A 27,616-nucleotide genomic window follows, 5' to 3' on the forward strand; every position below is an offset into this window, starting at 1 on the left:
GCTGGTCCTAGGTTTTTGAGGGGTTTTGGCCACTTACTTGGCTGGCCAGGCTGGAAGACCAGATAAAACCAGCTACTTCCAGCTAGGCTGGTTTAAGCTATTTTTTTAATCAGGGAGAAAAACGCACAGTCACTGTCCCACATTTCACTAATCCACCCCTAGACAATTCAGTGATAACTACAACTTCCACGTGTCTTTGATAGACCCCTAATAATCCGTATTTGTGGGAACTAGACAGACTGTCGCTGTGAATGAGTGGTGATGAGTTTTCAGTAAATATTTATATCGATACGCCAATAGGTGGCGACAAGTAACCGTCTATGAGAGAGTCAATGACTCTTTTAATGAATTAGAATCGTTCAGTCAAACGATTTATCGTCGAAAATGGGGACGTCTGTTTGCTGTGTGTAAAGGTGATTGCAGGTGCTGGTTGATCTGAGGGGTGCATGGTGAGTGCATTCTTTCTTATTGATTTTCTTGAAGTTAGCTAAATTATTAACAATTTCATGTGTCGCATTTTATTAGTGTATGTGGTGTTATGTAGATAACTTGCAGATCTGACATATTTTAATCAAAATTTTGATAAATACATACTAATTAACATTTTCAAAATGTTCCCTGATCTTAAAATCGTCATGATGGCAACCTCCATTTTAGACACGTCTGGATTTGGGCTAATTTGTCTGTCTTTTCTGGTAAAACACCGTAGACATAAGTGGTTGTGTCACCAGTGTTTGATTAAAATTATTTAAAAATCAAAATTAAGCTTCTATTTAATCAATATAGAGTATTAAACTAATTTTAAATGCACAGCGATACATGAATAAAAATGAAAAATAAAATAAAATCTGCCGCTCATTTGCCACCCCAGTTGAAGAATGACCCACTGGTCTCTGAGTGAGTCAGTGAATCATTTAATGAATCAGAATCATTCAGTCAAAAGATTCATACTGTTTCGGGAATAAAATAGCATTAGTGTTTTTGCAAATACAAAACACATGCAGGTTGGATTTCTTTTCTTTTTTTCTTTTTTTTTGTTGGTATGTGTTTATAGTGTAAATAGTTTTATAAAATAAAAACAATAAACAACAAATAAAATCAAACAAATAAAAAAAGTCGTCTTTAAACAATCTTTCATAAACTTTTTATTCAGGACCAATTTGTTCAACAATAAATACAAGTATTTCTGAACAGTAACCACTGTGGAGTGCTACAGTTGTTTTCACTGATTTTATGTCAGGCACTTTATAAAAACAATCATGGGGAAATAGGAATTAATTTAAATGTAATTCTATTAAAAAAACTTCCCAGTAATTGATCTGTTAAGCATTACATGTTTCATTTTTCGCTCACCATTCGGGTCCAATGTGAACATAAAAAGTCTGCATAATATGTACAGAATATGTACACAGATGTACAATTAATGGAACGTTTCTTCCATTTCACACACACACAAAATGTACTTAAAAGACTATACAAAACAAACATACATGTTGACATTATTGATAAAGTAATTGTAAAGTCCAGCAAGAAACAATTTTAGTCCTGATCCAAATAAACTCATAGATACTGATATTAGTATGCATAGTATGACCACAGAAACATCTCAACGCGTGTATTGTTGATGAATTCTGCTTTCCCATCAAAGCTGTGTTATGCTGTAGTGACATTTCGCATGAAATGATCAACATCATTCATTGTCCGACCCATTTCTGGAGTGGATTTTTTTGTTACTGAAAGACAACAGGTCACCATGTAAACCAGAAATAAATTATTCCAACAACATTTTTCAAGTTTGTTACAAGTATGCGCAGATGTTCAAGAAGTATTTCCAACAAACAAAAATGACATACAACATGAAAAATGACCAACGGTGTTGTGTGTTACTTGAATACTACTAGATAATTAGTATTCAGACATCTATATTCCTTGTCCTCTCTAAAACGGAGTAAAGAAATGTTGTTGTATAACGGTGCTGAGAACTTTACTAAACACTATTGGTGTGTTGTAAGACAACTCGTAATGCAGATTTCATCTCTTCGATGATGTAACAAGACAAAAAAGTACCAATACATTTACTTCAGTTTCTTCCTCTGACATTGAAGCATTGTGCTTAAACATAATGCTAAAATTCATCACGAAACTGTACATTGGTCCTATTTAAACAATGTTAGAAACTATTTGCAGAACTGCTGAATGATAGGACCGCTTATCATTCATCAAAAATGACATTAACTCAAATTCACATACAGTGGGGTCAAAAGGTTTGAGAACAAATTGAATTGCTGGGATTCAAAAACTAATTTAACTCTGGAAATAGAATGTGTAAGAATTAGCTTAAGGATAAAAAATATAATAATGATAAAATGAATTTGTTAAGGATCATCAGATTCTAACGTTTCACTTTTTCTAATGTTTTTTTTACTTATGAAACACCCCAAAATATGCACTGTGAGCTATAAAAACAGAACTCTGTCACTGTAAAATTTCTCTCTGTAGTAGGAGGTAGATTTCAAACTGCATGTTGACAACTTTGGCAATACAGATGAGTAAATTCTCATCTCAGTTTCACAGTTTTTGCACCAGTTTTGTGTAGTTAGGAAGATCCATCTGCCAGTTATAACAGCAATACCTTTGCATATAAAATTGTCTTTCATTAAAAATGCATTTATAAAATATTTTCAAACTGTCAGTAGAGCATCATAGCTCTAACCTTACCGCTCTTCTTTGCATTCTTCTTGAATTTAGGTAACGAGCCCTTTTTCATTTTGGACATACTGAAATGAGTGAGTTTTCTTATTTGAATGATATTAAACCTGGTTCAGAGGTTGCAGGTTTAGGAGTTTGTGATCTGTATTAGATTTGGTCTTTAAGTGTTGGAATCCAGTTGTGCTCTTTCAGTGGCCACCCGATGCCGTCCCTCTGGTCATCCACTCAACTGTGATGAACGTTATGCTCATAATCATGAAGATGAAACCCAGTACCACAAATGCAAATGCCTGGAAAAAATAACAGAAAGTGAGAAAAAAAAGAAGCCATAGATCTGTGAGAGTGAACTTACATTCTGTCCGATTCTCACCTGGATCTTTGGCCGAGATTTCAACGGCACCTCTTCTTCAGGAACAATGCGAATGTAGAATATTCCTGGCAGAATGAAAATGAGGCTGGGAGCAGATGTGGCACCTAAAACAAAAATTATTCAGCTGAATTCTGCATTTGACTGATATTAATGTGACCATTAAAATCCTGATCTGACTTACCGATGAAGCCGAAGATGTCACGAATGCTGGGCACCAAGATGACGAGCAGGTTGACAAAGATGAGTAGGGACACAGCGATGAAGATGTGAAGCACCCAACTGAAAGGCTTATCAGAGAAAAAAAGCTGCAAGATGGCACGACGAATCTAGAGAAAAACAATGAAGCACTGTCAACACTCAACCAGAACGATTATGAGGAATTATAGTCGAAGTCAAAAGTTTACATTCACCTTGCAGAATCTGCAAAATGTTAATTATTTTACCAAAATAAGAGGTGATCATACAAAACGCATGTTTTTATTTAGTACTGACCTGAATAAGGCATTTCACATAAAAGACATTTATATATAGTCCACAAGATAAAATAATAGTTTAACTTAATACTGTGTTGTAACCTGAATGATCTACAGCTGTGTTTATTTGTTTAGTGATAGTTGTTCATGGGTCCCTTGTTTGTCTTGACCAGTTAAACTGCCCATTGTTCTTCAGAAAAGTCCTTCAGGTCCCACAAATTCTTTGGTTTTTCAGTGTTTTTGTATATTTGAACCCTTTCCAACAATGACTGTATGATCTTGAGATCCCTCTTTTCACACTGAGGACAACTGAGGGACTCATATGCAACTATTAAAGAAGGTTCAAACATCCACTGATGCTCCAAAAGGAAAAAACAATGCATTAAGAACTGGGGGTGAAAACTTTTGAACAGAATGAAGAAAAGCCTGAATATCTTTTTTTTTCTTTTTTTCACATGTTTCCCAGAAGGCAAAATAAGTTAAATTTACCCTGATCTTCAAATTTAAAAAGTTTTCACCCCCTGGCTCATAATGATTTTCCTTCTGAAGCATCAATGAGCATTTGAACCTTCTGTAATAGCTGCATACGAGTCCCTCAGTTGTCCTCAGTGTGAATACATATTTAAACATCTTTTATGTGAAATATCTTATTCAGGTCAGTACTAAATAAACAATATGCATTTTGTATGATTCCTCCTCTTTTGGTAAAATAATTAACATTTTGGAGATTCTGCAAGGTGTATGTAAACTTTTGACCTCAACTGTATATTTAAGCAATGACTAATAAGCCAGGAGAAAATTAAAGTACCGGGAAGAGGACCACGGGAACGGTCAGCGTCACTGCTATCAGCACAGCCAGACGAACGCACAGCATCAAGGTGTCTTTTTTACTGTACATCTTCAGAAGCTCTGACTGCACATTTCCTACACATACGTAGACAGAGCAATTGTTAAAACATTTTTTAAAAAATTAGACAAACCTTGAATCCTTATTCACCATGGTATTTGGTTAGTGTTCTTTTTGGTTTGTTGGCTTGTTTGTGAAGTTCCTCTTACCATAGAAGGTGAGGTAGCCAAAGATGGCAGTCAGCAGGTACATGACAAACATGGCCATAATTGAGATATTAGCAACGTTTTGCATGCGTTTCTTGCTTGGACTGAAATAACAATGAAATAAAAAATGCAAACATTTATTAATAAATAAATAAAAAACTATTTTTAAAGCAAATGTGAATAAGCAAAAGTACAATCCCAGTCTTACTTTTTGAGTTCTGTGTAAATTGGCAACACTTCAGGGTGACACACAAAAGCAAATGCCATAATGGGAATGGTAAAAGCAGTCTGTGTTGAATAAAAAAAACATGACTGATTAATTCACTGCATTTAAAGTGAAACAAAAGGGACACATGATAATAATTGTCTGGTTTGCAATTAATATATCTAACCGCTGGGTTGATGGTTAGAAGTTTGGCTTCACACATGTCATCGGTAGAGTTGTGTATGCTTTGATTGTGTACTGTTTCGTTAAAGCTGTGTTTTTCTTCTAAAGGACAAGGTGTGGAAAACTTCTTGTAGATGACCTATTAAGAAACAATGAAGCAAGATGCTTTGTCACAACTACATAACTGTCATTATTAATGTACTGTAGACTGGTGTTCTTATACTGTATGTAGTTGGATTGAGAGTGGACTTACAGATATGAGGAAGAAGACCATGCAGCTGAGAGAGAAACCACTGGTGTAGCCAAGATAGCCTAAAATAAATGCATAAATACAGGATAAATGCATGTACATATTCATGCCATACTGATTTCAATACTGGTGTGGTCATATTAGCAAACCACCTTATTCTTCAACACAGACGTAAGCCTATAGATGAGACTTACAGTTCATTAGTCGCTATAGAGTATTTTTTACGACGCATCATCAATTGGCCATATTGGTGGCACTGAATGTAAACAATACCACTGAGCTGAATGAAACTCGCATATTTTGCTGATTATTGCTGCTGAAAATGGTCAGTTTTGTCATGTTTTGGGCTTTATTAATCATTTGGACCGGGAAAAACGTTTGGAGAACTACAGACTGACAAAAGTTATAACAAATCAAGGAGAAGAGTGCAAAAAACTGTCTGAGCAACAAAGGGCGTTTGTGGTTGGCTAAACGGCTAAAAGGAGAAGTCCACTTCCAGAACAACAATTTACAAATAATGTACTCACCCCCTTGTCATCCACGATGTTCATGTCTTTCTTTCTTCAGTCGTAAAGAAATTATGTTTTTTGAGGAAAACATTTCAGCATTTTTCTCCATATAATGGACTGATATGGTGCCCTGATTTTGAACTTCTAAAATGCAGTTTAAATGCGGCTTTTAATAAAAATAATACATTTTATATACTTTTTAATGTCAAACGCTCGTCTTGTCTTACTCTGCCTGGACTGTTTTTGTTCCGGTTCATGACAGTTAGGGTATGTTGAAAAACTCCCATCTCATGTTCTCCCTCAACTTCGAAATCGTCCTATATCACTGTTTTACCTTTTTTGTTAAGGGTGTTTGATCTTCTTTGCATGTTCACTTTGCAAAGACTGGGTCGGTACTTCTGCAGCGATGTAGGATGATTTTGAAATGATTTTTGAAGTTGAGGGAGAAAATACGATTGGAGTTTTTTGACATACCCTAACTGTCTTGAGCCAGAATACACAGAGTTCAGGGAAAGGCAAGACGTGCATTTGAGATTAAAAAGTATTTAAATTGTATTATTTTAATGAAAATAATAGACCGTTTCGCTAGATAAGACCCTTGTTCCTTAGCTAGGATCATTTACAACTGTATTTGGGTAGTTTGAAGCCGCATTTAAACTTTTTGAAGTTCAAAATCGGGGCACCATTTCATGCAGAAATGTTTTCCTCAAAGAACATACATGAAGACATGAACATCTTGGAAGACAAGTGGGTGAGTACATTATATGTGAATCTTTGTTTTGGAAGTGGACTTCTTCTTTAAGAAATATAATGAAATGACAGAGGGAGAAAACAAAATGAAAGAATGAGAGGAAAGGAGGCAGGAACCTACCAAGTCGTTTCATCATTGCCAGGGGAAAAATGACCAAGACACTAACGATAACGATGAGATACCTCCCATCAACATACCAGGGCCTGACAAATAGAATAAATGGAAATGCATATTTATGCAATAAATGTACATAATCTATAGTGTAAAATAGTTCTCAATCTTAAAACAATTTTGACAATACAGTGGTACTTACATGTTATCTAATTTATCTGGCAGTTCCACAAGTCCCTGAATAATGTGAGGTAACTCTATCTTCACAATAAACAGGTAACTGGACATTGCTGTTGGATCAAAGGAAGAAACACTGAGTGTTGTAATCCTTGATATCAGCTGTGATGTCTTTTTGACTTCTGAAATGTAAACAGTAATACATTTAATTTTACCTCCAACGTTGTGCAGTGTTATAATGCATGCTGCTAAGATTTTCCCAGGTCGACCAAATGCACGGTACCCGAGCTGCTCATATGCACGGATGCCTAAACGCACAAACAAACATAATGGAAAGTTCAGAAAAGAGTCAAGATGCATTTTAACATAGAGTGTGATGTTATCAGGATTGTCTTCGGAGATAAAAGAAAAAATGTTTCTCACCAACCACTCCTGCACTTTTCAGAAGCAGATGTATGGAGTAGGCGGAGAGAATAGCGATGAATATCAATAGGAATCTGCAAACAGGTACGACAAATAAAGAAACTAGATGAACAACAACAGCGAAAATGAAACTTGCCACGTGGACTGCAAGAACACTTCACCCAAGAATGCTTTAATCTTAATTTAATCAGCATAATGTTGTTCCAAACCTGTATGTCTTCATTGGTGGAGAAAAGAATATGTTTTGAATGTCTTTACCCATCCAATGAAAGTCAAAGAGGTACAAAACAAGGTTATTTTTGTAAGCGAAAACTAAAACTAAATGGCCGGTTTAGGGAAATACCTGTAAATGGCGCATCGTGCACGTGAGGTTATCTGACAAAGAGACGGAAAGCACAGTTCTCCACGGCTGAACAAATGCATAAAATACATGCTTATAATTCTTCATAAACGAAAAGAACATATTAAAACATGCCATTTACTGTTAAATGCCATTGTCTCTTCTTGAACAGCGTATACATGGCCGTTGGTCCTTTATAGAAGCATCAAAAACGAAACTTATAAAATATATACCTAGGTTACAGAAAGCGAGCAAGACTCTTTCTTTGGCCTGTGCTAGAAGTGATTACTAAAACTGAAACTAAACTATATAAAAACTAAATAGAAATGTGTTCACAAAATAAAAACGAAACCAACAAAATTATTAATGAAACTAATAAAAACAAAACTAAATTTTATTGCAAATTTGAAAACGATATTAAACGAATTTAAAAATCCAGAACTATAATAACCTTGCTACAAAACAACATTAGATCCCACTGATTTTCATTGAGACATTTTAAAAATATATTCGGTTCCACAGAAGAAAGTCAGGTTTGAAACAACATGATCGAATTTTAATTTTGCACAACATTTCATTTAATAACCTGCATAGATAGTTATTCAGTGAAATTGTATCTCCAAAATATTGTTTTAATCTTGCTCTTTTTTTTTTTTTTTACTCATCAGCTGGTTATTTGACTTTCAGAGGTGCTAATTTAAACAATTCGGCGGCACAAAATGCGGTTTAATCAGGGATATTGTCACCAGTCAACAAGGTGATGACAGAGGAGACACAAATCTCATTAATGACGCATTAGACAAGCTGTGAGTGAGTGTTAGTACAGCTAACAACAACACCGTCACACAGAAAAAATGTCTATGCTGTAAAGGTATGCAAAATAACCAGTCAGTAACATGTTCTATGAGTTAGCACCTCCCCCTACACTGTAAAAAACAATTTGTTGAGTAAACTTAAAATAATTTGTAACCTGGCTGCCTTAAAATTTTAAGTTCAGTCAACTCAAAAAAAGTTGATTCAACTTGAATTGTTAAATTATACTAAGTAACAACTTGGATGTTTGAGTTGAATCAACTTAACATTTTAAGGCAGCTGGGTTACTTAGTACAACTTAACATTTCAAGTTGACTAAACTTATTTTAGTTGATTGAACTTAAAATTTTAAGGCAGCAGGGTAACAAATTATTTTAAGCTGATTCAACAATTTGTTTTTTATTTTTTACAGTGTAGTATCTATTTGCATATTACTAAATGTTTGGATTGGCAGGAAGTTTTTGTTTTAGCTGTTGAGATTGAAACTATACTGGCAAACGTTTTTCTTCTCTCTCTGTCTCTCTCTCTGTACAGCCAGCTGCTTTAAAAGCCTGGCTGAGTTGGGCAAACAGACAAAGATACAGACAGACAGACAGGCTTTGAATAGATTACAGATTACAGCAGGCTATTTATAACCCTCTCAGGTCTGATCTGTGAGGTGTGCATGTGCGCGTCACATCATAAACACATACATTTAAGATCCCTACACAAATAAACCCTATCATTCACAAGGATTAGAAATCACATGCATTCTATCAATTAGAATAATTCTGTTTTGTTGTTGTTTATGTTGTTTTATAATGTGTCTGCTTTAAGAACTTGATAATTCATTCTAGCACTTAATTAGTAAGAAATGTGGCACGCGGTATGGAGGCAGTGAAAGTGAAAGAATGAATTTTTAGCACTGGGTTTGCCTGATGCGTCCTCAAAATGGCCTCTTAAGTTACATGATACCTCAGCCAAGAAAAAACATGCAAATATTTGAGTTTGTGTTGACTTTTGTGAGGCTGGTTGTGACTGGCACATGTACGTGACTGAGGCACACTGGAGTATGGCTGGATATGTCTACAGTTAAACATAGTTGGACACAAAGAAGCTTTGATGCTCGGTCGGGCCAAAACCAGACACGCATAAGGAGTACACGGATTCCATGCATACTAGCTGAAGTTAATGAACAAAACACAGCCAAATACCAAAGAGAGATATTACTCCACCTCTCTGGATCTTAAATGTTCTGTTTACATTTGTAACTATAGACACAAACCAGAAAGACCGGAGGGCTCTTTAACTCAAACAGTATTTACACACACAACTTTTTTTTGTTTATGCTATAAAAGAAACACTAGAACTCATTTTTACTCTCACACCTTCAGTAGCTGTTGTTTTTACCCAAATGTGAATGCATAAGTTTGACTTACACAAAAAGGATGATTCCGGTATTGGCCATGGCATAAGCCAGTCCCAGAATCCCACTGCCCATAATCGCGTTACTGAGGTTGAAAACAGACATTCCGAAAGAAGTCTTTCCCTCAGACTGAAATAAAAGATGAATGGCATATTAGTCATGAATTGTAAATCTATTTATCTGAATAGCTTAAATGGTAGTTTCACTTTTTCTGTGTATTCCACAAACAATTATTAGGACAGATACTTAGAAGTTATTCCTACTACATATTACTTAAATGTAGTATGAAGCGTCTATTTTGTGACATCGTTCTAATCAGTTTCATCCAGCCTTATACAGTAAGTTTCTGTGAAGTCAGTTCTGAAATCTGGATACTCACATCTGTAAACTGAGTCTTACTGGAGAGGAAGGTATCACCCTCTGTTATTTTTTCAAGGTGATCAAATCTGTATAATAAAAACAAAAGGAATATTGTTTGTTATAGAGAAACAATGATACAATGAGTTTAAGACCCCCTCACTTCGGTGGTGCATACTTTCAAACAAAGCTTTGCTTTAAGCAGCAAATGTTACAAACTAAAAGATGTGATGTAAAATTTTAGATTTTTTTGAAAGCATTTCTTTTGTTTTTAAAGCTTGTTTTTTGTTTTTCTGAGATATTTCCTCTTAAATGTGTTGATGTGGAAATGTACCCAATATCAATGCTGAGGTTATGGTGACCATTTAACATTTTCTGTACTTCCATTTCAAGGCCATCAAATCTGTGTAATATAATTGTTTGTTATATATTGTATTTACTCTTGAATGTGTTGATGTAAACATACCCATTCTCTGGGATTCTGTCAGTGTTCAAATCATAGTGACCATTTGACATTTTGTGTTGTTCCAATTCAACGGCATCAAATCTATGTAAAATAAGCAAAAGGAATATTGTTTGTTATAGAGTAACAATAATACATTTGAATTGCTCTGTTTTGAGTTCTGTTTCATCTGTCTTGTATAGGAAATGTTTTGAGAAAATGCAAGAAATGACCTTTTAGCAGATGAGGTCCCATAAGACAAGATTTATTTGTTAAAAAAGTGTGCAATTGCATGAATGCTGCAGATTTATGAATGCTCCATTAATAAATGGCTTTTAAACAAGTGTCTTAAACTCAAAATACCTAGCAGCCACTGTGTGGTTTTCAACCAAGGCAAATTTTTCTACAAAGGCATTTAAAAATAATAAAATATGAACAAATCAGATCATAGTGACCGTTTGATATTTTGTGTTGTTCCATTTCAAGGGCATCAAATCTATGTAATATAAGCAAAGGAATATTGTTTTTTTTTATGCAGAGTAACAATAATACATTTGAATTGCTTTTTTTTTTCAATTATGTTTCTAAAGTAAAAATCTAAAAGTGAAAGCTAGTTTAAATAATTATATAATTTATATGTAACAATAATATGTGATAACATTATAGGCCAAACCAACAGGCAAATTAAAATGATCTGAGGTCTGATTTAATGAACATTTGCATTTAAGATCCCTTTACTTAAATGCTGCATACTTTTAAACAAAGCTTTGCTTTAAGCAGCAAATGTTCCAACTAAAAGATGTGATGTAAAATTTGTGATTTTTTTTTTTTTTTTTTTTTTCTGAGATATTTCTTCTTAAATGTGTTGATGTGGAAATGTACCCATTATCAAGGCTGAGATCATAGTGACCATTTAACATTTTCTGTTGTTCCATTTCAAGGGCATCAAATCTGTGTAATATATGCAAAAGGAATATTGTTTGTTATAGAGTAACAATAATACATTTGAATTGCTCTGTTTTGAGTTCTGTTTCATCTGTCTTGTATAGGAAATGTTTTGAGAAAATGCAAGAAATGACATTTTAGCAGATGAGGTCCCATAAGACAAGATTTATTTGTTAAAAAAGTGTGTAATTGCATTAATGCTGCAGATTTATGAATGCTTCATTAAAAAAATGGCTTTTAAACAAGTGTCTTAAACTCAAAATACCTAACAGCCACTGTGTGGTTTTCTACCAAGGCATTAAAAAAATTGTGAAATAAAGCTGAAATAAAATAAAATATTAGATGAAAACATATAGCATAATAAGTTTAAGTACTTTTAAACAAGTGTCTTAAACTCAAAATACCTAGCAGCCACTGTGTTTTTCAACCAGATTTGTGAATTTTTTTAAGCATTTTAAAGTATTTTTTTCTGAGATATTTACTCTTGAATGTGTTTATATGGAAACATACCCATTCTCTGGGATTCTGTCAAGGCTGAGATCATAGTGACCGTTTGACATTTTGTGTTGTTCCAATTCAAGGGCATCAAATCTATGTAATATAAGCAAAAGGAATATTGCTTGTTATAGAGCAACAATAATACATTTAAATTGCTTTGTTTTGAGTTCTGTTTCATCTGTCTTGTATAGGAAATGTTTTGAGAAAATGCAAGAAATGACATTTTAGCAGATGAGGTCCCATAAGACAATATTTATTTGTTAAAAAAGTGTGTAACTGCATTAATGCTGCAGATTTGTAAATGCTCCATTAATTGCTTTTTTAAAGTGTCTTAAACTCAAATTACCTAGCAGCCACTGTGTGGTTTTCTACCAAGGCATTAAAAAAATTGTGAAATAAATCTGAAATAAAATAAAATATTAGATGAAAACATATAGCATAATAAGTTTAAGTACTAAAATTACTGATATAAAACTAATATATATATATATATATATAAGTAAAAATATAAAAATGAAAGCTAATTTAAAATATGAATAAAAATAATAATATTACATAAATAATACTAAAAAGCACAGATTTGGTTTAATACATTATATATAATTTATAAATGTAACAAAAATATGTGATGACATTATTGGCCAAACCAACATCCATGTGAAAATGATTTAATGAACATTTGAGTTTAAGATCCCTTCACTTCAGTGCTGCATACTATCAAACAAAGCTTTGCTTTAAGTAGCAAATGTTACAAACTAAAAGATATGATGCCATGAAAAATTTGTGAATTTTTAAAGCATGAACTTTTTTTCTGAGATATTTCCTCTTGTGTTGATATTGTAACATACCCATTCTCTGCGATTTTGTCATGTTGGCCGTCGGACATTTTCTGTAGCTCCATTTTAGATTATAGAACACTTAACAATCCTCCAAAGAACACTGTCTGTAAGGTCAAGCTCTGTAAACACAATCTGAAAAAGAAAAAGAGAAAAAGGGTTTCGGGATAAATGATCATTCCACTGACAACTGACATTACTGTAAAACAATAAATAGCAAATACTGTACATGCTCAGATGTGCTTGAGCAATAAGATCAGTGACAGTTCTCTTAATAATGTGCAACAGGAGCATAACCTTCATGTAAATATCAAAGTCGAAGGGAGAAGACAGGGGAAAAGCAATGGTAGAAACATTCCTCAGATCATTACTGCATGCTAAAAAACACACCTAATGGAAAATTCAAACTTGATATAAAACAGCTGTGAGTGTATGTGTGCGTATTTTCCCCCTTCATCATCCAGTTAAGTTAGTAGTGGGCAGCATTTTACAGCTCTGTTTTTTAAAATTTAACTGTAAAAATACCCTATAATTTTAATATGTAGGAGGTGCAATTACATGCAGGTTAACAGAGCAGTAACCTGACAACTAAAAATATATTCAGATCTTTCCAAAGTGTTTTATTAAAGGTCAAATGTGTACAAATATAACAATATGGCAGCTGACTGTTTTCAAACCTGTACACTCCCCCTGATTGCCATTGGTCAGGTAAATGGATAACTCCGCGTCCAAACTCGTTAATGGCTTGCTTTGGTTTAAGCCATTAAGCCACCCATGCTAACCACTTTCTCCAAGTATTACAAGCCTTTTTAGATAGAAAAAAAATAGAACAGGGTTTCATAGTGTTACACAGCTATGAAAATCAACCTACACTGTAAAAAACAATTTGTTGAGTCAACTTAAAATAATTTGTAACCTGGCTGCCTTAAAATTAAGTTCAGTCAACTCAAAAAAAGTTTATTCAACTTGAAATGTTAAATTATACTAAGTGACAACTAAGGCAGCTGGGTTACTTACCCATCTGTTACACAAATATTTAAGTTGTTACTTAGTACAACTTAACATTTCTAGTTGACTAAACTTATTTTAGTTGAGTGAACTTAAAATTTTAAGGCAGCAGGGTAACTAATTATTTTAAGCTGACTCAACAAATTGTGTTTTTTATTTGTTACAGTGTATGAATTGCTTTCAAAGCAATATAAGCATATTAAACTTATCATATTATGATTGTCTCTCATATTAACAGGGAAAGTATTTTAAGTTTCAGTGTAGTACTTTTATAATATATTAACTTAAATTAACAATATTAAGTATGTTTTTACATACATAAGTGTACATAGGAAACAGTGCAAGTATAGTTTTTTATATATAATTTTTAACCTAATCTAAAGTGCAGACAGAATACAATTCAAGTGCTTACTCTTGTTCACAAGTGTGAAACTAGTGATGATAGACACACCATAGAGAGGGCAGTGAGCTGTGTGTTATGATTATAAATAAATACCAAGAACTGTATGTGTATGTGTACAAATGGACTGGCTGATGCAACTTTCCTTAAGCTTGCACTCTCAGCATGACAAGGAAACATTGCGAAAAATGCGCCAGTTCTCGTAGGTCAGGAAATACTTAAGGCGTAATCTGTCATTCAGGATACTGGCAGTAGCCTTATAGGGAAAATGTCTGTATTCATTCAGCGCTTTATTTGGGGTTTGACGCAGAATTCCCTGAATACTTTAAGTCTTGCCAAGAGCTTGGCGAGCACGGAGCGTCAGTGTTTAGTGCTCCAGCTGCTAGAAAAAAGAGTCAGTGAATATAAAATATCATAACTTTTTTTAACATTATAGCCACAAATGAATTAATGGCTCACTAAAAACACTAAGACCACCATCATACTCCGTACAATTTATTACGTGCTTGTTTAAAGTAAAAGCAAGATGAGAGAAATACAGTTCAAGTTAAGTGTATTTCATCTGTAGCTGTTTGGATATAATGTAAAATATGTCTATGGAAAACATGTTAATGTTAAAGTTACTCTTGACAAACCATCAACTCACAACCAAAATGACCAATTGGTGTGAAATAAAGCATGAAGTAAGTAAAACACGTTACAGAAACTGTACAACAAGGGAAGTTGAGGCTGAGGCAAGTCTTGACCACATGACTCCTGTCTGATGCAAGACTTATCAGTATTGAAACAGACTGAACCTACACCCTTAAGTGAATGTTGAGGACGTACTCACCACTGTGGGATAAAGAGAAACCAGCAAAAGTCAAAAGTCTCTAAATGTAGTTAGGTAGTATCCCAAGGTCAGACAGTCTTCATTCATTCGTTTGTTTCGTTGTTGCCTTAGTGAAGCTGCCCGGCTTGTGTGAGAACACATTCACAGCTCACCTGTGGTAAGACGGGGGATGGGAGGAGATTAACTCCTGTGTGGAGGACATGTGCCTATGTTTAGGTACGCCCTGGCACGAGTCCACCATTTTAACTCTCTCATATATGTTAAAAATAGTGAATCTGCAGGGTTTTTTATGTATGTTTATACACAAATATAGACTTGTATAGTAGAAAAGGGCATTCAGGCATTAGAGCACTGAACAGTGACTTGAGTGGAAACGTTTAATAATTTGGGAGGACCGTTTAATACGGATGTGGTATAAAGTTGGGTAAGGGCTTAGAAAATCTGTGGGAGAAGGCAGGGGATTGTGGGTAAGTGTGTGTGTGTTGAGGTAAGTAATGAGATTAGAAGATCAAGGCTTTTTTAAAGCATGCAAGACCTGGTAAAACAACCTTAGAGATTGTACACTATATTAAACAGTTGCTGGTTTATTATTATAATTAGGCAATATTTTGTCACAACTTCAAGTCTTTCAAGGCCCAATCTAGTCTAATTCTTTTTTTATGAGTCCAAGTAAAATCTCAAATCCTATTTGATAGGTTTGCTGCTGCAGGTTTACAAAACAATTAATTTAATGATTAATATATAATTTCCTGATTCATTAAGTCATGGTAATCTAATGGAAGTGTGCATAATTTTTTTTTCTTGAGTCAAAAATTATTTTAATCCTTAACAGAACTTTTAAGCTATTTGTTATCTTCTATGTTGGCTATCAAGAGACAATTTATCTGAAATGAAAACAAAAAATATTTAGCTAATTTTTCTTTCTGTAAATGCCCATTCAATAGGAAAGGGACATCTACATAAACATTGTCTTGGTCTATATTAGATAACCCCTAACTATTTGTTTAATTTATTATACAGTGCATCCGGAAAGTATTCACAGCACTTCACTTTTTTTTGTTATGTACAGCCTTATTCCAAAATAGATTAAATTATTTTCCCCAAAATTCTACAAACAGTAACCCATAATGACAACGTGAAAGTTTGTTTGAAATCTTAGCAAATGTATTTTTTAAAAAAAGAAGAAAAAAAAACATGTACACTGTAAAAAATAAAAAACACAATTTGTTGAGTCAGCTTAAAATAATTACCCTGTTACCCTGCTGCCTTAAAATTTTAAGTTCAGTCAAGCAAAATAAGTTTAATCAACTTGAAATGTTAAGTTGTACTAAGGATATTTGTGTTTGCTAAACTTAACAGATGGCTAAGTAACCCAGCTGCCTTAAAATTTTAAGTTGATTCAACTCAAATATCCAAGTTGTCACTTAGTATAATTTAACATTTCAAGTTGAATAAACTTTTTTTGAGTTGACTGAACTTAAAATTTTAAGGCAGCCAGGTTACAAGTTATTTTAAGTTGACTCAACAAATTGTTTTTTACAGTGTACATGAGTATTCACAGCTCAATACTTTGTTGAAGCACCTTTGGCACCAATTACAGCCTCAAGTCTTTTTGAGTATTAGTGATGTGAAGTTCAGTTCATTTTACCAACTCGGACCTTTAAATCTCGTTCAGCAAATTGAACTAATCTTTTTTTCGAGTCATTTCGTTCATTTTAGCAAAATATAATTTAAATGTTACGTGTTACCTCTATAACACATCTACTGCTTACACAAACGTTGATCACACTACAAACAAGACAAAACCATAATGCTATAAGAAATAGAAAAGATTCATTCATTGTTTACCAGGATCTTTAGTCTATGATTAGCTCACCTCGCCTCTTATCTGACAAGTTTTCGGGTTTGAGTTGTTCGTTCATCATGTGACAGCCCAATAAGCTTAACTTATGCAGTCTAAGCCAGAAAGAGAATTGATTAGTTCATCTCTCGAGACTTTGGGTTAGAGTCGTTCGTTCATCACCTGACAGCCCCATAAGATGAACAAATGACCCCAAAAACCTGAAGACTCGAAACAGGTGAACTAATTCCAGTACAGAACCTAATAGAATATTGCGGATGCTCAACCGAACGAATCACTCCCCGAGACGACTCGTTCGTCCCGACTCACATTAAAGATTCGTTCAAAATGAACGAATTGTTCAAGAACGACCCATCACTATTGAGTATGATGCTACAAGCTTGGCACACCTATTTTTGGACAGTTTCTCCCATTCTTCTTTGCAGGACATTTTCAGATCTCTCCGAACTGTTCAATTGGGTTCAAGTCTGGGCTCTGGCTGGGCCACTCAAGGACATTCACAGAGTTGTCCCGTGTCCACTACTTTGTTATTTTGTCTGTGCTTAGGGTCGTTGTCCTGTTGAAAGATGAACCATCGTCCCAGTTTGAGGTCCAGAGCACTCTGGAGAAGGTTTTCATCAAGGATGTCTCTGTACATTGATGCATTTATCTTTCCCTCAATCGTGACTAGTCTCCCAGTTCCTGCCACTGAAACACATCCCCACAGCATGATGCTGCCACGACCATGCTTCACTGTAGAGATGGTATTGACCAGGTGATGAGTGGTGACTGGTTTCCTCCAGACGTGACGCTTGGCATTCAGGCCAAAGAGTTCAAACTTTGTTTCTCATGGTCTGAGAGTCCTTCAGGTGCCTTTTGGCAAACTCTAGCCAGGCCACTCTACTATACAGGCCTGATTGGTTCTGTTCTTCTGGAAGGATCTCCTCTCTCCACAGAGAAATGTTGGAGCTCTTTTAAAGTGACCATCATGTTCTCGGTCACCTCCCTGACTAAAACCCTTCTCCCCTGATCGCTCAGTTTGGCCAGCCGGCCCGCTCCAGGAAGAGTCCTGATGGTTCCAAAATGATGGAGGCTACTGTGCTCATTGGGACCTTCAATGCTGCAGAAAATTTTCCATACCCCCTGCCCCCCCATATCTGTGCCTTGATACCATCCTGTCTCAGAGGTCTACAGACAGTTCCTTGGACTTCATGGCCTGGTTTGTGCTCTGACATGCATTGTTAACTGTGGGACCTTATATAAACAGGTGTGTGCCTTTCCAAATCATGTCCAATCAGCTGAATGTACCACCAGTGGACTCAAAACATGTTGTAAAAACATCTTACGGATGATTAGTGGAAACAGGGTCCACCTGAGCTCAGTGTTGAGTGTCATGGCAAAGGCTGTGAATACTTATGTACATGTGATTTGTCATTATGAGTTATTGTTTGTAGAATTTTGAGGAAAATAATGAATTTACTCCATTTTGGTATAAGGCTGTAACCTTACCACATGTGGAAAATGTGAAGTGCTGTGAATACCTTCCGGATGCACTGTATAATAGACTATTTGCTATAAAATCATGAGCAAAATATTTGACTAAAGAAAATCATGGACCATGTCAGATGATAAATATTTGACTGGCCAAATGTAAGCATAGGTTTGTCAGGAATTGAAAGGACTTATCGAAGTATTGTTGACTTTATTCTTTATTTACTGTTCCTAAGCAAGCACAATATTTAGTTTTAATTTTCATTTTAAATGTAATTGCACAAAAGAATGTATTTGTGAAAGTATTTATAATCAGTGATTGTCATGTCAATCATGAAAACAGCACATGTATTTAGCGATCAGTAATGCGTCACTCGACGTCACGTTGTCACATATATTGTGGTTTCAAAGAAACGCATGACGCAGAACTACCAAATATAGATACTGGAATAAACGGCAGGAATTCAAAGAGACTATACACCACATAGCACAAAACATAATCCTGATAAATCTATTTAAGGACCACAAAAGTATATGTTTTAAAGGAATATTAAAGAAAACAAAGTCTAAGTATGAGAGACAGTATTTCTCTCTCACACACACACACACACACACACTCAAAGGATTACGCCAGTGTTTGCAGACGTGGCCATTTGGTCACAAGTGTTTACTTTGAGCTATAATAAAAGATTGATATTAAAAATGTTGTGTAATTATCGTCATCAAACAGGACGTTCTCACACAAAGACTAGAGTCTTGACAGTTTAAATTACTATAATTAGTCATACACACGTGGACCTCTCTCACCGCAAGATATTGCCACGTGGGGAAAAAAAAGCTTAACACAGGAGTCAGAACACTACACGTTATAGAGTCTAATGATCTATACTTATACATGTTTTGAGAAACATAACTGTGAGAAATTTGGTTGAACAGTATCAGTAATCCAAGGTACACTCTGCGATACCTCACAAGAACAGACTCTCCAAGAAATGTCTCTCTCAACATTTACTGAAGCGGTAAAACCAGTCAGCAAAACGTCATGGTACTTTGTGATGTTACACACCTTTATGGCAAAGTGGAACTAAGGCATGGCACATTTCAAATCAGTAAAGTGGCTTTTGAAGCTCTGAATGTATGTAAAAAATGAAACAGAAATTCACAGCATAGTGGAAACTTGCTGAATTGTCTAATACTTATTCCATCACTTCAACCGCAGTTTACCTCACATCCTGTCTACATGTGAATCCTTGAATCGCTAGTTTGTTTGTGAATATTTGAGTATAAGAGTGAGAAAATCCTCAGTGATGAATATCACAATTCATTATCCGTATCAACCATGAGTGCCATTGTAAACAAGAGTATTCAAATTTAAGTTCTTAGTCAAATGAAAGAATCTAGATATACACATAGCCATTACAATCACATGAGAAATGTGCAATATACAATAATTCTTCTATGATTACATGGGGAAACAGTGTAAAGATCCATGTGAACCTACAGACAGCTGTGTGATTGTTCTCTGAGCTGTCATTAATTATTGCTGCTCTATATGTATACCATGCGCCACATGTTCTTTCTACTTCCTTCTCAGAGAAGTTCTTATGAATGGCGTTAACAGTTTATCAAGAGACAAGTTAATTATTAACTAGTAACTCTATATAAAGAAACCGTTAGTTGTGTCAACTGTGTTGTTTGTACTGAAATACTGTAAAGAGAATATTTAAGAGATAATGTAGTTTTTTTACCTTTTGACACTTGAATTAAAAATCTTCAATGTAGGCAACAAATAGATCTTCCAACAGATGCAGAAAGAGAAAAATGATGGTTTAATACTCCTAGATGGTTCTTGAGTATGTTATCTAATACAGACAGATGGAGTGAAAGGAGAGAAAGAGCTTGAAAGTCAGAAACGTGGTAACATTTGGTAAGGGAAGTTTTAAGCCACTCCTTCAACTCTAAAAAAAAAAAAGCGGGACTTCCAGTTGTCCCGCCTTTTTTCTCACATCAGATAACTACAGTTCTGAATTTTACTTTCTTTTCTTTCCCTTTGTGTGTACACACCTACAGAGGCTATAGTTTGAGGACAGCATTGTCCCAAGAAGTGAGCTAAATCTGACAGAAACTCATAATAGACACATCTGATTCTTGATTTGGAGAGAAAAAAAAGACCTTATTAAGTAAACAGCCGTGTGACTACAATGACATAAAAGTTATAATAGATCACTAAAATATGTACTGTTACATGATTCCCAAATATTTACATCATTTCACAAAAAGATGCAATCGAATGCTGTGAAATATGCCTGCTTACAAGCAGGTTTGAGTTTGCTGATGTTGCTGTGACAGAAACTCCAAGATGAGCTTCAACGAACCTAACAACAGTAAAACCGTCAAGAGTAAAATTCAGATAACTCAGTAATCGCGTACGAAAAACGGACCCCTGGATCAGTACAAACGCAATTGATTCATTTTAGTTTTACTAACGTATGTAATTAAACTCACCCTAGATCATCCAAAACCGTAGTAGACACTTTTTAAGTAGACTTTGAGATTAACACCCCCTCGTGGCAACTACATTGCCTAGCAGCCTCGCTTGTTGATTAAATAAATATAGAAAAAAAATTGGCCTACATGTGGGAATAAATAAATATTAAATATTTAAAAAATAAATGAAAGTTAAAAAACTAAATGTTTAAAATAATACAAATAAATGTAAAAAATAAATATAGAAATTAATAAATAAAGGGAAAAGGTAAAAAAGACAATCAGGATTAATTATTTTTATTTATTTATTTATTTACAAATGAATTATCCATCTCTGAGTTCACCCAACGTTACATATAGCTTGAATTTTGTTTTCAACATATAGCATATATACATTTTTTGTTTTTACATATAGCTTTGAATATAGTTAGAATGTTTGTATTGGTTTGTATCTGTAGCAGCGTCCTGCACAGACTTCTTTGTACAACAGCTCCCTCAAGTGGTAATGTATTGGGTAAAACAGCAGAGTTTTTACCACAGCACGGGTTTCACACATTTAGTTCGTAATATAAATGCCTTTTAAACTAGAAGATTTTAGTGAATTCTGTATTCTAATAGCTGTTAGACACACAAATTAACTCAATAAAGCCACACTTGCATACATTTTGGCATTTATATTACATCAGTTGAAAAAGGTTACATTTCACAATAGATTTACAAAAGTGCATAATACATTCTTTATTAAAGACAACTGGTAACACATCAGTTGTTGTTTTTAGTTCTCCCTTTACAACAAGGTTGGCTAAAAGGTATAATCGTTCTTTATTACTGTTATGTAATGTTTATAAAGTACACACAAGTGCTATGTCAATTAAAACTGTATTCGCCGTTTCCAAACAACCTCATCTCAAGTTGAAAAAAGTGGCCAGAAGAGTAAAAAGGTAAGGATAAGCTATGTTTACCTTCATTTCTCGACGTTATAAACACACCACAAACTTACAACACACATCTCTCTTTTTTCACACACACACTATTTCTGTGAATTCTGTGGACTACCCCTTATAGAAAACACGTTTGCATTGTTACACTTTAAGATAAACATTATTTAGAATTTTTAATACGTTTTTTTCCTCCTCACGGGGACCACAGGTCAGTCCCTACAATGTCAAAAATGTCAGGTTTTAATTATCCTTGTGGGGACATTTGGTCCCCACAATGTAGCAAGAACACACACAAACTAATGTTAAAAAATTCAGCCATTACAACATATTTTCAGGTTAAGATTAACAAAAGTTAATGCTGCATACAGGAGTTGTTCATTGTTGATTAGCTAATGTTAATTCATTGTGTGTCACAAGCACTGTACTCATACCCTTATGCCAGGGTCATAACTTATAAATGCTGTGGCATAAATATTATTTTTATACCAAATGTTCGCTACTTCATAATTTTATTCAATAAGTCTGTTTGATTTAAGTTTAAAATTGAAATGTGATGTAACTTAATGTGCAAATGTATTTTGAAGTTAAACAGACTGCTGATGAACAGAAGCCTCACAATGCTCTGCTGTTTAATTTGTTTGTAATTCATGTTTAAAGCCAAAGCACTTTTACAAGATTTTCAACAATTCAAGGGCCTCTCTTCATGAAGAAAAGGCAGAGGTATTTTTTTGTAAAATGTAACTAAAGTGTCCATAATAATTTTCTGTTTGAAGTACACTCTTGAAAATAAAGGGGCTTCACGACGCCACAGAAGAACCTTTTCTGACTAAATGGTTCCATGAAGAACCTTTAACTCGTAAGACTTTGGAAATGCTCTTACAAATACATTTTGTGCTTCCAAATTTGAAATTCCGTAATCCTCCTCCTCTACAGGAAATATTGCTGTGATGTTTGTGGTCCTGCATACTGCAAGGCAAACATGCATCTAACTGTCTCGTCAAAACAGCTCCAGATGAAACAGCTGAAATGAAAGATAACGAAGCGCTATTTAGAACATTATTATTAGAACATTATTTAGAATGACACTGTAATTTGATGTCATTTTATGATGTTAAATTTTTCACATTGTTATTTTTTGCTTCATCTTTTATTTACTGACATGGTGGAAGCACTTCCAAACTACTTCTCCTGGTCTTGGTTAGTTTTGGTAATGCTGATGAAGATTCTACCATTTGACATGGCCCTGCTGTCCCACTCCGACAATCTGTTCACAGCAAAAAAATCTCATTTCACTGCATGAAATATGACCAGTGGATAGAGAACTGTCAAACTGATTTCATTCATCTGTTAGCAACCAAACATATTATTTGGGTACAAAATATCATGAGTACAATGTACACACTTTTCACAGAATCCCAAACCTGGCTACAACTGTTCATTTTTACAACTGTACTTTTTTTTTCAATTAATTACAGATTATTGCAAACAAATCGAGAAAGAAAACAAAATCACAAAATGAATTTTAGCACAGAGCCTCACTCAAAATGTAACGGCAAATGGTAAATTAATTTAAAAGCCTTGTTTAAGACGCTCAACATAAATCTTTAGTGCAGATGTGTCAATGTTTGATTGTGATTATTATTATTTTGAAATATCATGCAATGACAGAGGGAGAAAACAAAATGAAAGAATGAGAGGAAAGATGGCAGGAACCTACCAAGTCGTTTCATCAATGCCAAGAGATTAATGACCATGACACGAACAATAATTATGAGATTCCGCCCATCAACAAGCCAGAACCTGAAAAAGAGTATACATGTTAATGTTTCATACAACATATCATGTCAAGAAGGAGTGATATGATTATGAAAAGACACTTCAGAGTTTGTTTTAGCCACATTCAAAGAGAGCTGAATCAAATGAAAATGAAATGCAGTGAGGTTCAAGAAGGATCCACACTGTGCTTCGATGGAAGAATTCAATGGAATTGATCTTTGATACAAAGGATTTCATATGCTCAGTGCCACAAATTTACTTATTTGATTAGTGATCTTGAAATAGTACATAATCTGGTGCAAATCTGCACATCAGCATCAGTACTATGTTGTGGTACTCACGTTAAGTTATCTGGCAGTTCCAAAAGACCCTGTAACTCTTTCTTCACAGTGAACAGGTAACTAGACTTTTCTGTTGTAGTGTTGCCATTGAGTGTTGTAGTGCATCTGTATTCAGTGCTCATATATGCATGGATCCCTAAACACACACAAATAACCATAATGGAAAATTAAGGGGAAAAAAATCAAGATGCATTTTTAATATAAAAGTCGAATAATTGTTGATTATTCCCTTTAAATTGTAACTGTAATTATTAATTACGATTTATTACAATTTACATTGAATGATGTTTTGAATAGCTTTATACTTCTTAAATAATATACTTTATTCTTTAAATATAAGAAAGTACTAATTTAAAAATTAAAACAATGAGAAAAAAACCCTTAAGATAACCTGTAGGAAAAATACTCTCTCCTTCACACACACACATACACATACCCACCCAAACATCTTAAGAAAGCATAATATTGTAAGTGGATTGTAAGTGGATGCAATTGCGCTCAATGATTACATAATTGTGGCATCTGTAATTGTAATCACGATTAGAAATTTGATTAATTGTGCAGCCCTAATATAGAGATGAGAGAGAACAGTGATGCATATCAACAGTAATCTGCAAACAGTGTGCACATAAAGAAACTACAAAAAAAAAAAAAAAAAAAAACAAGAGCAAAAGAAACTTGCCATGTGGACTGCGAAGACAGATCGCCCCAAAAAATTTCATCTTATAATTTAATCCGCCTTATGTTGTTCCAAACCAGCATGTCTCTCTGTGTTCAGTGAAGGTTAAAAGAATGTATTTTGAATAATGTTTTTCCCCATCCAATGAAAGTCAAAGGGGTACAGAACAACAGTGGACCCCACTGACTTTGACTGTACAAGAAAAAAGGAGACATTTTAAAAAATATCTTTTGAATGTTCCACAAAAGAAAATGAGAACAAGAGAAAGTCCCTACTTGCTCAACGGCACAGTGGTAACTTTTCAGTCATCATTTCTTTAAGTCATCACCTATGAACTTAACTTTAAACTACTTTTAAACAGTGTTCCATCACCAAACGACTGTTGCAGTTTGGTTATAATGAAAAATATGTCTATGGAAAAGAGGTTGATGCAAAAGTTACTCTTGAATAAAACATGATGTGAATTAAACAGAATACAGAAACTGTAAACCAAGGGAAGTCTTGTGGCAAGTCTTGGTCACGTGACTCCTGTCTGATGCAAGACTTTATCTATATTGAAACAGAACGAACCTCTCTACGCACATTGATTATTATAGTTAGGGAAATGTCCCCACAAAAATGGCAATATCCAAAATGCCTACTTAAGGTCAGAGACATCCACACAAGCATTGTCTTTTCCTATATTTGCCCCTAACTGTTTATGTATGTATGGTTGGATGGATGGATGGATGGATTTAATTTTTCTATAAACACCGCACCATTTGCTAAAAAAGGTTCTTAAAAAATCTTTATTAATCTTTTTCTGCTATAAAAATCTTGGGCAAAATATTTGACTGACTGATGAAAATCATGAACCGTGTCATATGCTATGATATCTCACAAGAACAGACTCTTCAAGAAATGCCTCCGTCAACATTCACTGAAATGGTATAACCGATCACAAAGTACCATTACGAATTGCTGATGTTAAACACCTTCTTGACAAAGTGGATCTAAAATCAAACAGGTGTGTTGCATTTTGAACCAGATAAATTCTTATTTCATCACTTCAACCATAATAACCCCACATCCTGTCTACTTTGCATATGAATCCTCTAGTTTGTGTGAGTATATAAGCATAAGATGGACAAAATGCTCAGTGATGAATATCCTAATTCATAATTCATATCAACTACTGTATGAGTGCCATTGTACCAAGGAATATTTAAATGTAAGTTTATGCTTAGTCACATGAAAGAATCTAGATACACACATGCAACAGCAGCAATTATATAAGAAATGCATAATATAAAATAATTCTACTTTGATTAAATGCAGAAACAGTGTAAAGAAACAAATGAATTATTAACTAGTGACTCTATATAAGGAAACCATTTGAGATCCATGTGAACCTACAGACAACTGTGTGATTGTTCTCTGAGCTGTCATTAATTATTGCTGCTCTATATGTATACCATGCGCCACATGTTCTTTCTACTTCCTTCTCAGAGAAGTTCTTATGAATGGCACTAACAGTTTATCGAGAGACAAATTAATTATTAACTAGTAACTCTATATGAAGAAACCATTAGACTGTCAACTGTGTTGTTTGTACTGACATATTGTTGAGAGAATATCTGAGAGGTAATGTAGTTTTCTTACCTTTTGACACTTGAATTAAAAATCTTCAGTGTAGGCACAAATAGATCTTCCAACAGATGCAGAAAGAGAAAATGGTTTTATAAGCCTACATGGTTCTTCAGTATTTTATCTAACACAGACAGATGGAATGAAAGGAGAGAGAGAGTTTGAAAGACAGAAATGTAGTAGCATTTTATAACGGAAAGTTTTAAGCCACACCTCCAACTCTAAAAAAAATAAATAAATAAGATGTTGTCCTGCCTTGTTGTCAAGTCAGATAACTATATTCTGCATCTCACATCTCTGTTTTTTCCTTTGTGTGTACATACCTGCGATAGCTATAGTTTGAGGATGGCATTGTTCCAAGAAGTGAGCTAAATCTGATAAAACCTCATCATGAAAAGGGGTAAAAGGAGTAAAATTTGGGTTAGTTTTATAGACAGAAAACAAATATGAAAAATGATAATAACATTCAGTTAAAAAAAAAACATTAATGTCATGTTCTCTGTTTAATTAAGAGCATCATCCAGAAATTTAAAGTGGTTTTTTTTTCTTAATTTTATGTGTGAACATTCTAATAGTGCATAAGTATGTGAATTAGGATGCACCTCTTTTGCATTTTAGTGTGTTTTGGCTTTGTAAGGCAGGGATGTTATGCTTCTGGCATGGACTTTAAAGGAAGCTCATTTACTTAGCATTTAGCAGACAAACAAAAGGGTTGTAGAAGAAACAGTCCCCATGAAGTGACTTGCTCAAGAGTACAATGTTAAAAAGGGGTCTCTGTATCTTTTCAGTCATCACTTCTATCATTGTCTTTGTGGGATCATTTGATTAAGATCAGGGCTTTTTTAAGGTTACCTGTATGCAGTATGCACCTGCTCCATACTGGAAGGCATCTTGCTGATTTTTGTTATTATTAATATTGTCCTTGGTTATATTTTCATATTTAGGCTTAATCTAGTCTCAAGTCTTATTTTTTGTCATTGTCCAAGTAAAATCTCAAATGCCTTTTGATGGTTTTATATGCTGGAAGTTTTAACTCGTTTCATTTTTTTAATGCATCATTTTCTGATTCGTTCGTCATACTTATCTAAAGAAAGTGTGTGAAACTGTACTTGAGTCAAAAATTATTTTAGTCTTTAATATAGATTTCTTTTAAAACTCAGTTTATCCCACAGTGTCTACATCACACGTGAATCCTGTGAATCTGTCGTTTTTGTGCAAGAATCATAAGCATGCGTCTAATATTTAAAAGTGTTATAATTTGTCATACTGGGACATTTTTAGAGGAACAAGGCATAGCTGTCGCTAGGATGGTACCCTCCTAAAAGATACTAACATGAAACATTTA

The 27,616-nt window shown here is 34.4% G+C and overlaps 1 protein-coding gene across 13 annotated transcripts; it reads right to left on the reverse strand.

Annotated features, from left to right (window-relative positions):
- Positions 1-1,132: 1,132 nt before the first annotated feature.
- Positions 1,133-26,442, reverse strand: slc38a5a (solute carrier family 38 member 5a). 13 transcript variants are annotated; one of them, XM_051116558.1, is made up of 21 exons: positions 20,170-20,344; positions 15,091-15,242; positions 13,528-13,655; positions 12,863-12,985; positions 12,027-12,107; positions 11,454-11,522; positions 10,596-10,676; positions 10,152-10,218; positions 9,786-9,901; positions 7,215-7,288; positions 7,007-7,099; positions 6,817-6,904; positions 6,624-6,706; positions 5,247-5,305; positions 4,998-5,132; positions 4,814-4,893; positions 4,609-4,709; positions 4,361-4,476; positions 3,261-3,405; positions 3,080-3,183; positions 1,133-2,999 (listed from the first exon to the last, which is right to left on the reverse strand). In XM_051116558.1, the coding sequence occupies exons 4-21, from the start codon at positions 12,913-12,915 to the stop codon at positions 2,898-2,900; spliced, it is 1,647 nt and encodes a 548-aa protein (XP_050972515.1). In that variant the 5' UTR covers positions 12,916-12,985; positions 13,528-13,655; positions 15,091-15,242; positions 20,170-20,344; the 3' UTR covers positions 1,133-2,897. The 13 variants fall into 13 exon arrangements, with proteins under 13 accessions (XP_050972515.1, XP_050972516.1, XP_050972513.1 ...); XM_051116559.1 differs by lacking the exons at positions 13,528-13,655; positions 20,170-20,344 and adding an exon at positions 26,287-26,442; XM_051116556.1 differs by lacking the exon at positions 13,528-13,655.
- Between the last annotated feature and the right edge of the window lie 1,174 nt (positions 26,443-27,616).

Source organism: Labeo rohita, chromosome 8 (assembly GCF_022985175.1).
Source record: "Labeo rohita strain BAU-BD-2019 chromosome 8, IGBB_LRoh.1.0, whole genome shotgun sequence".
In the NCBI taxonomy this organism is placed as follows: Eukaryota; Metazoa; Chordata; class Actinopteri; order Cypriniformes; family Cyprinidae; genus Labeo; species Labeo rohita.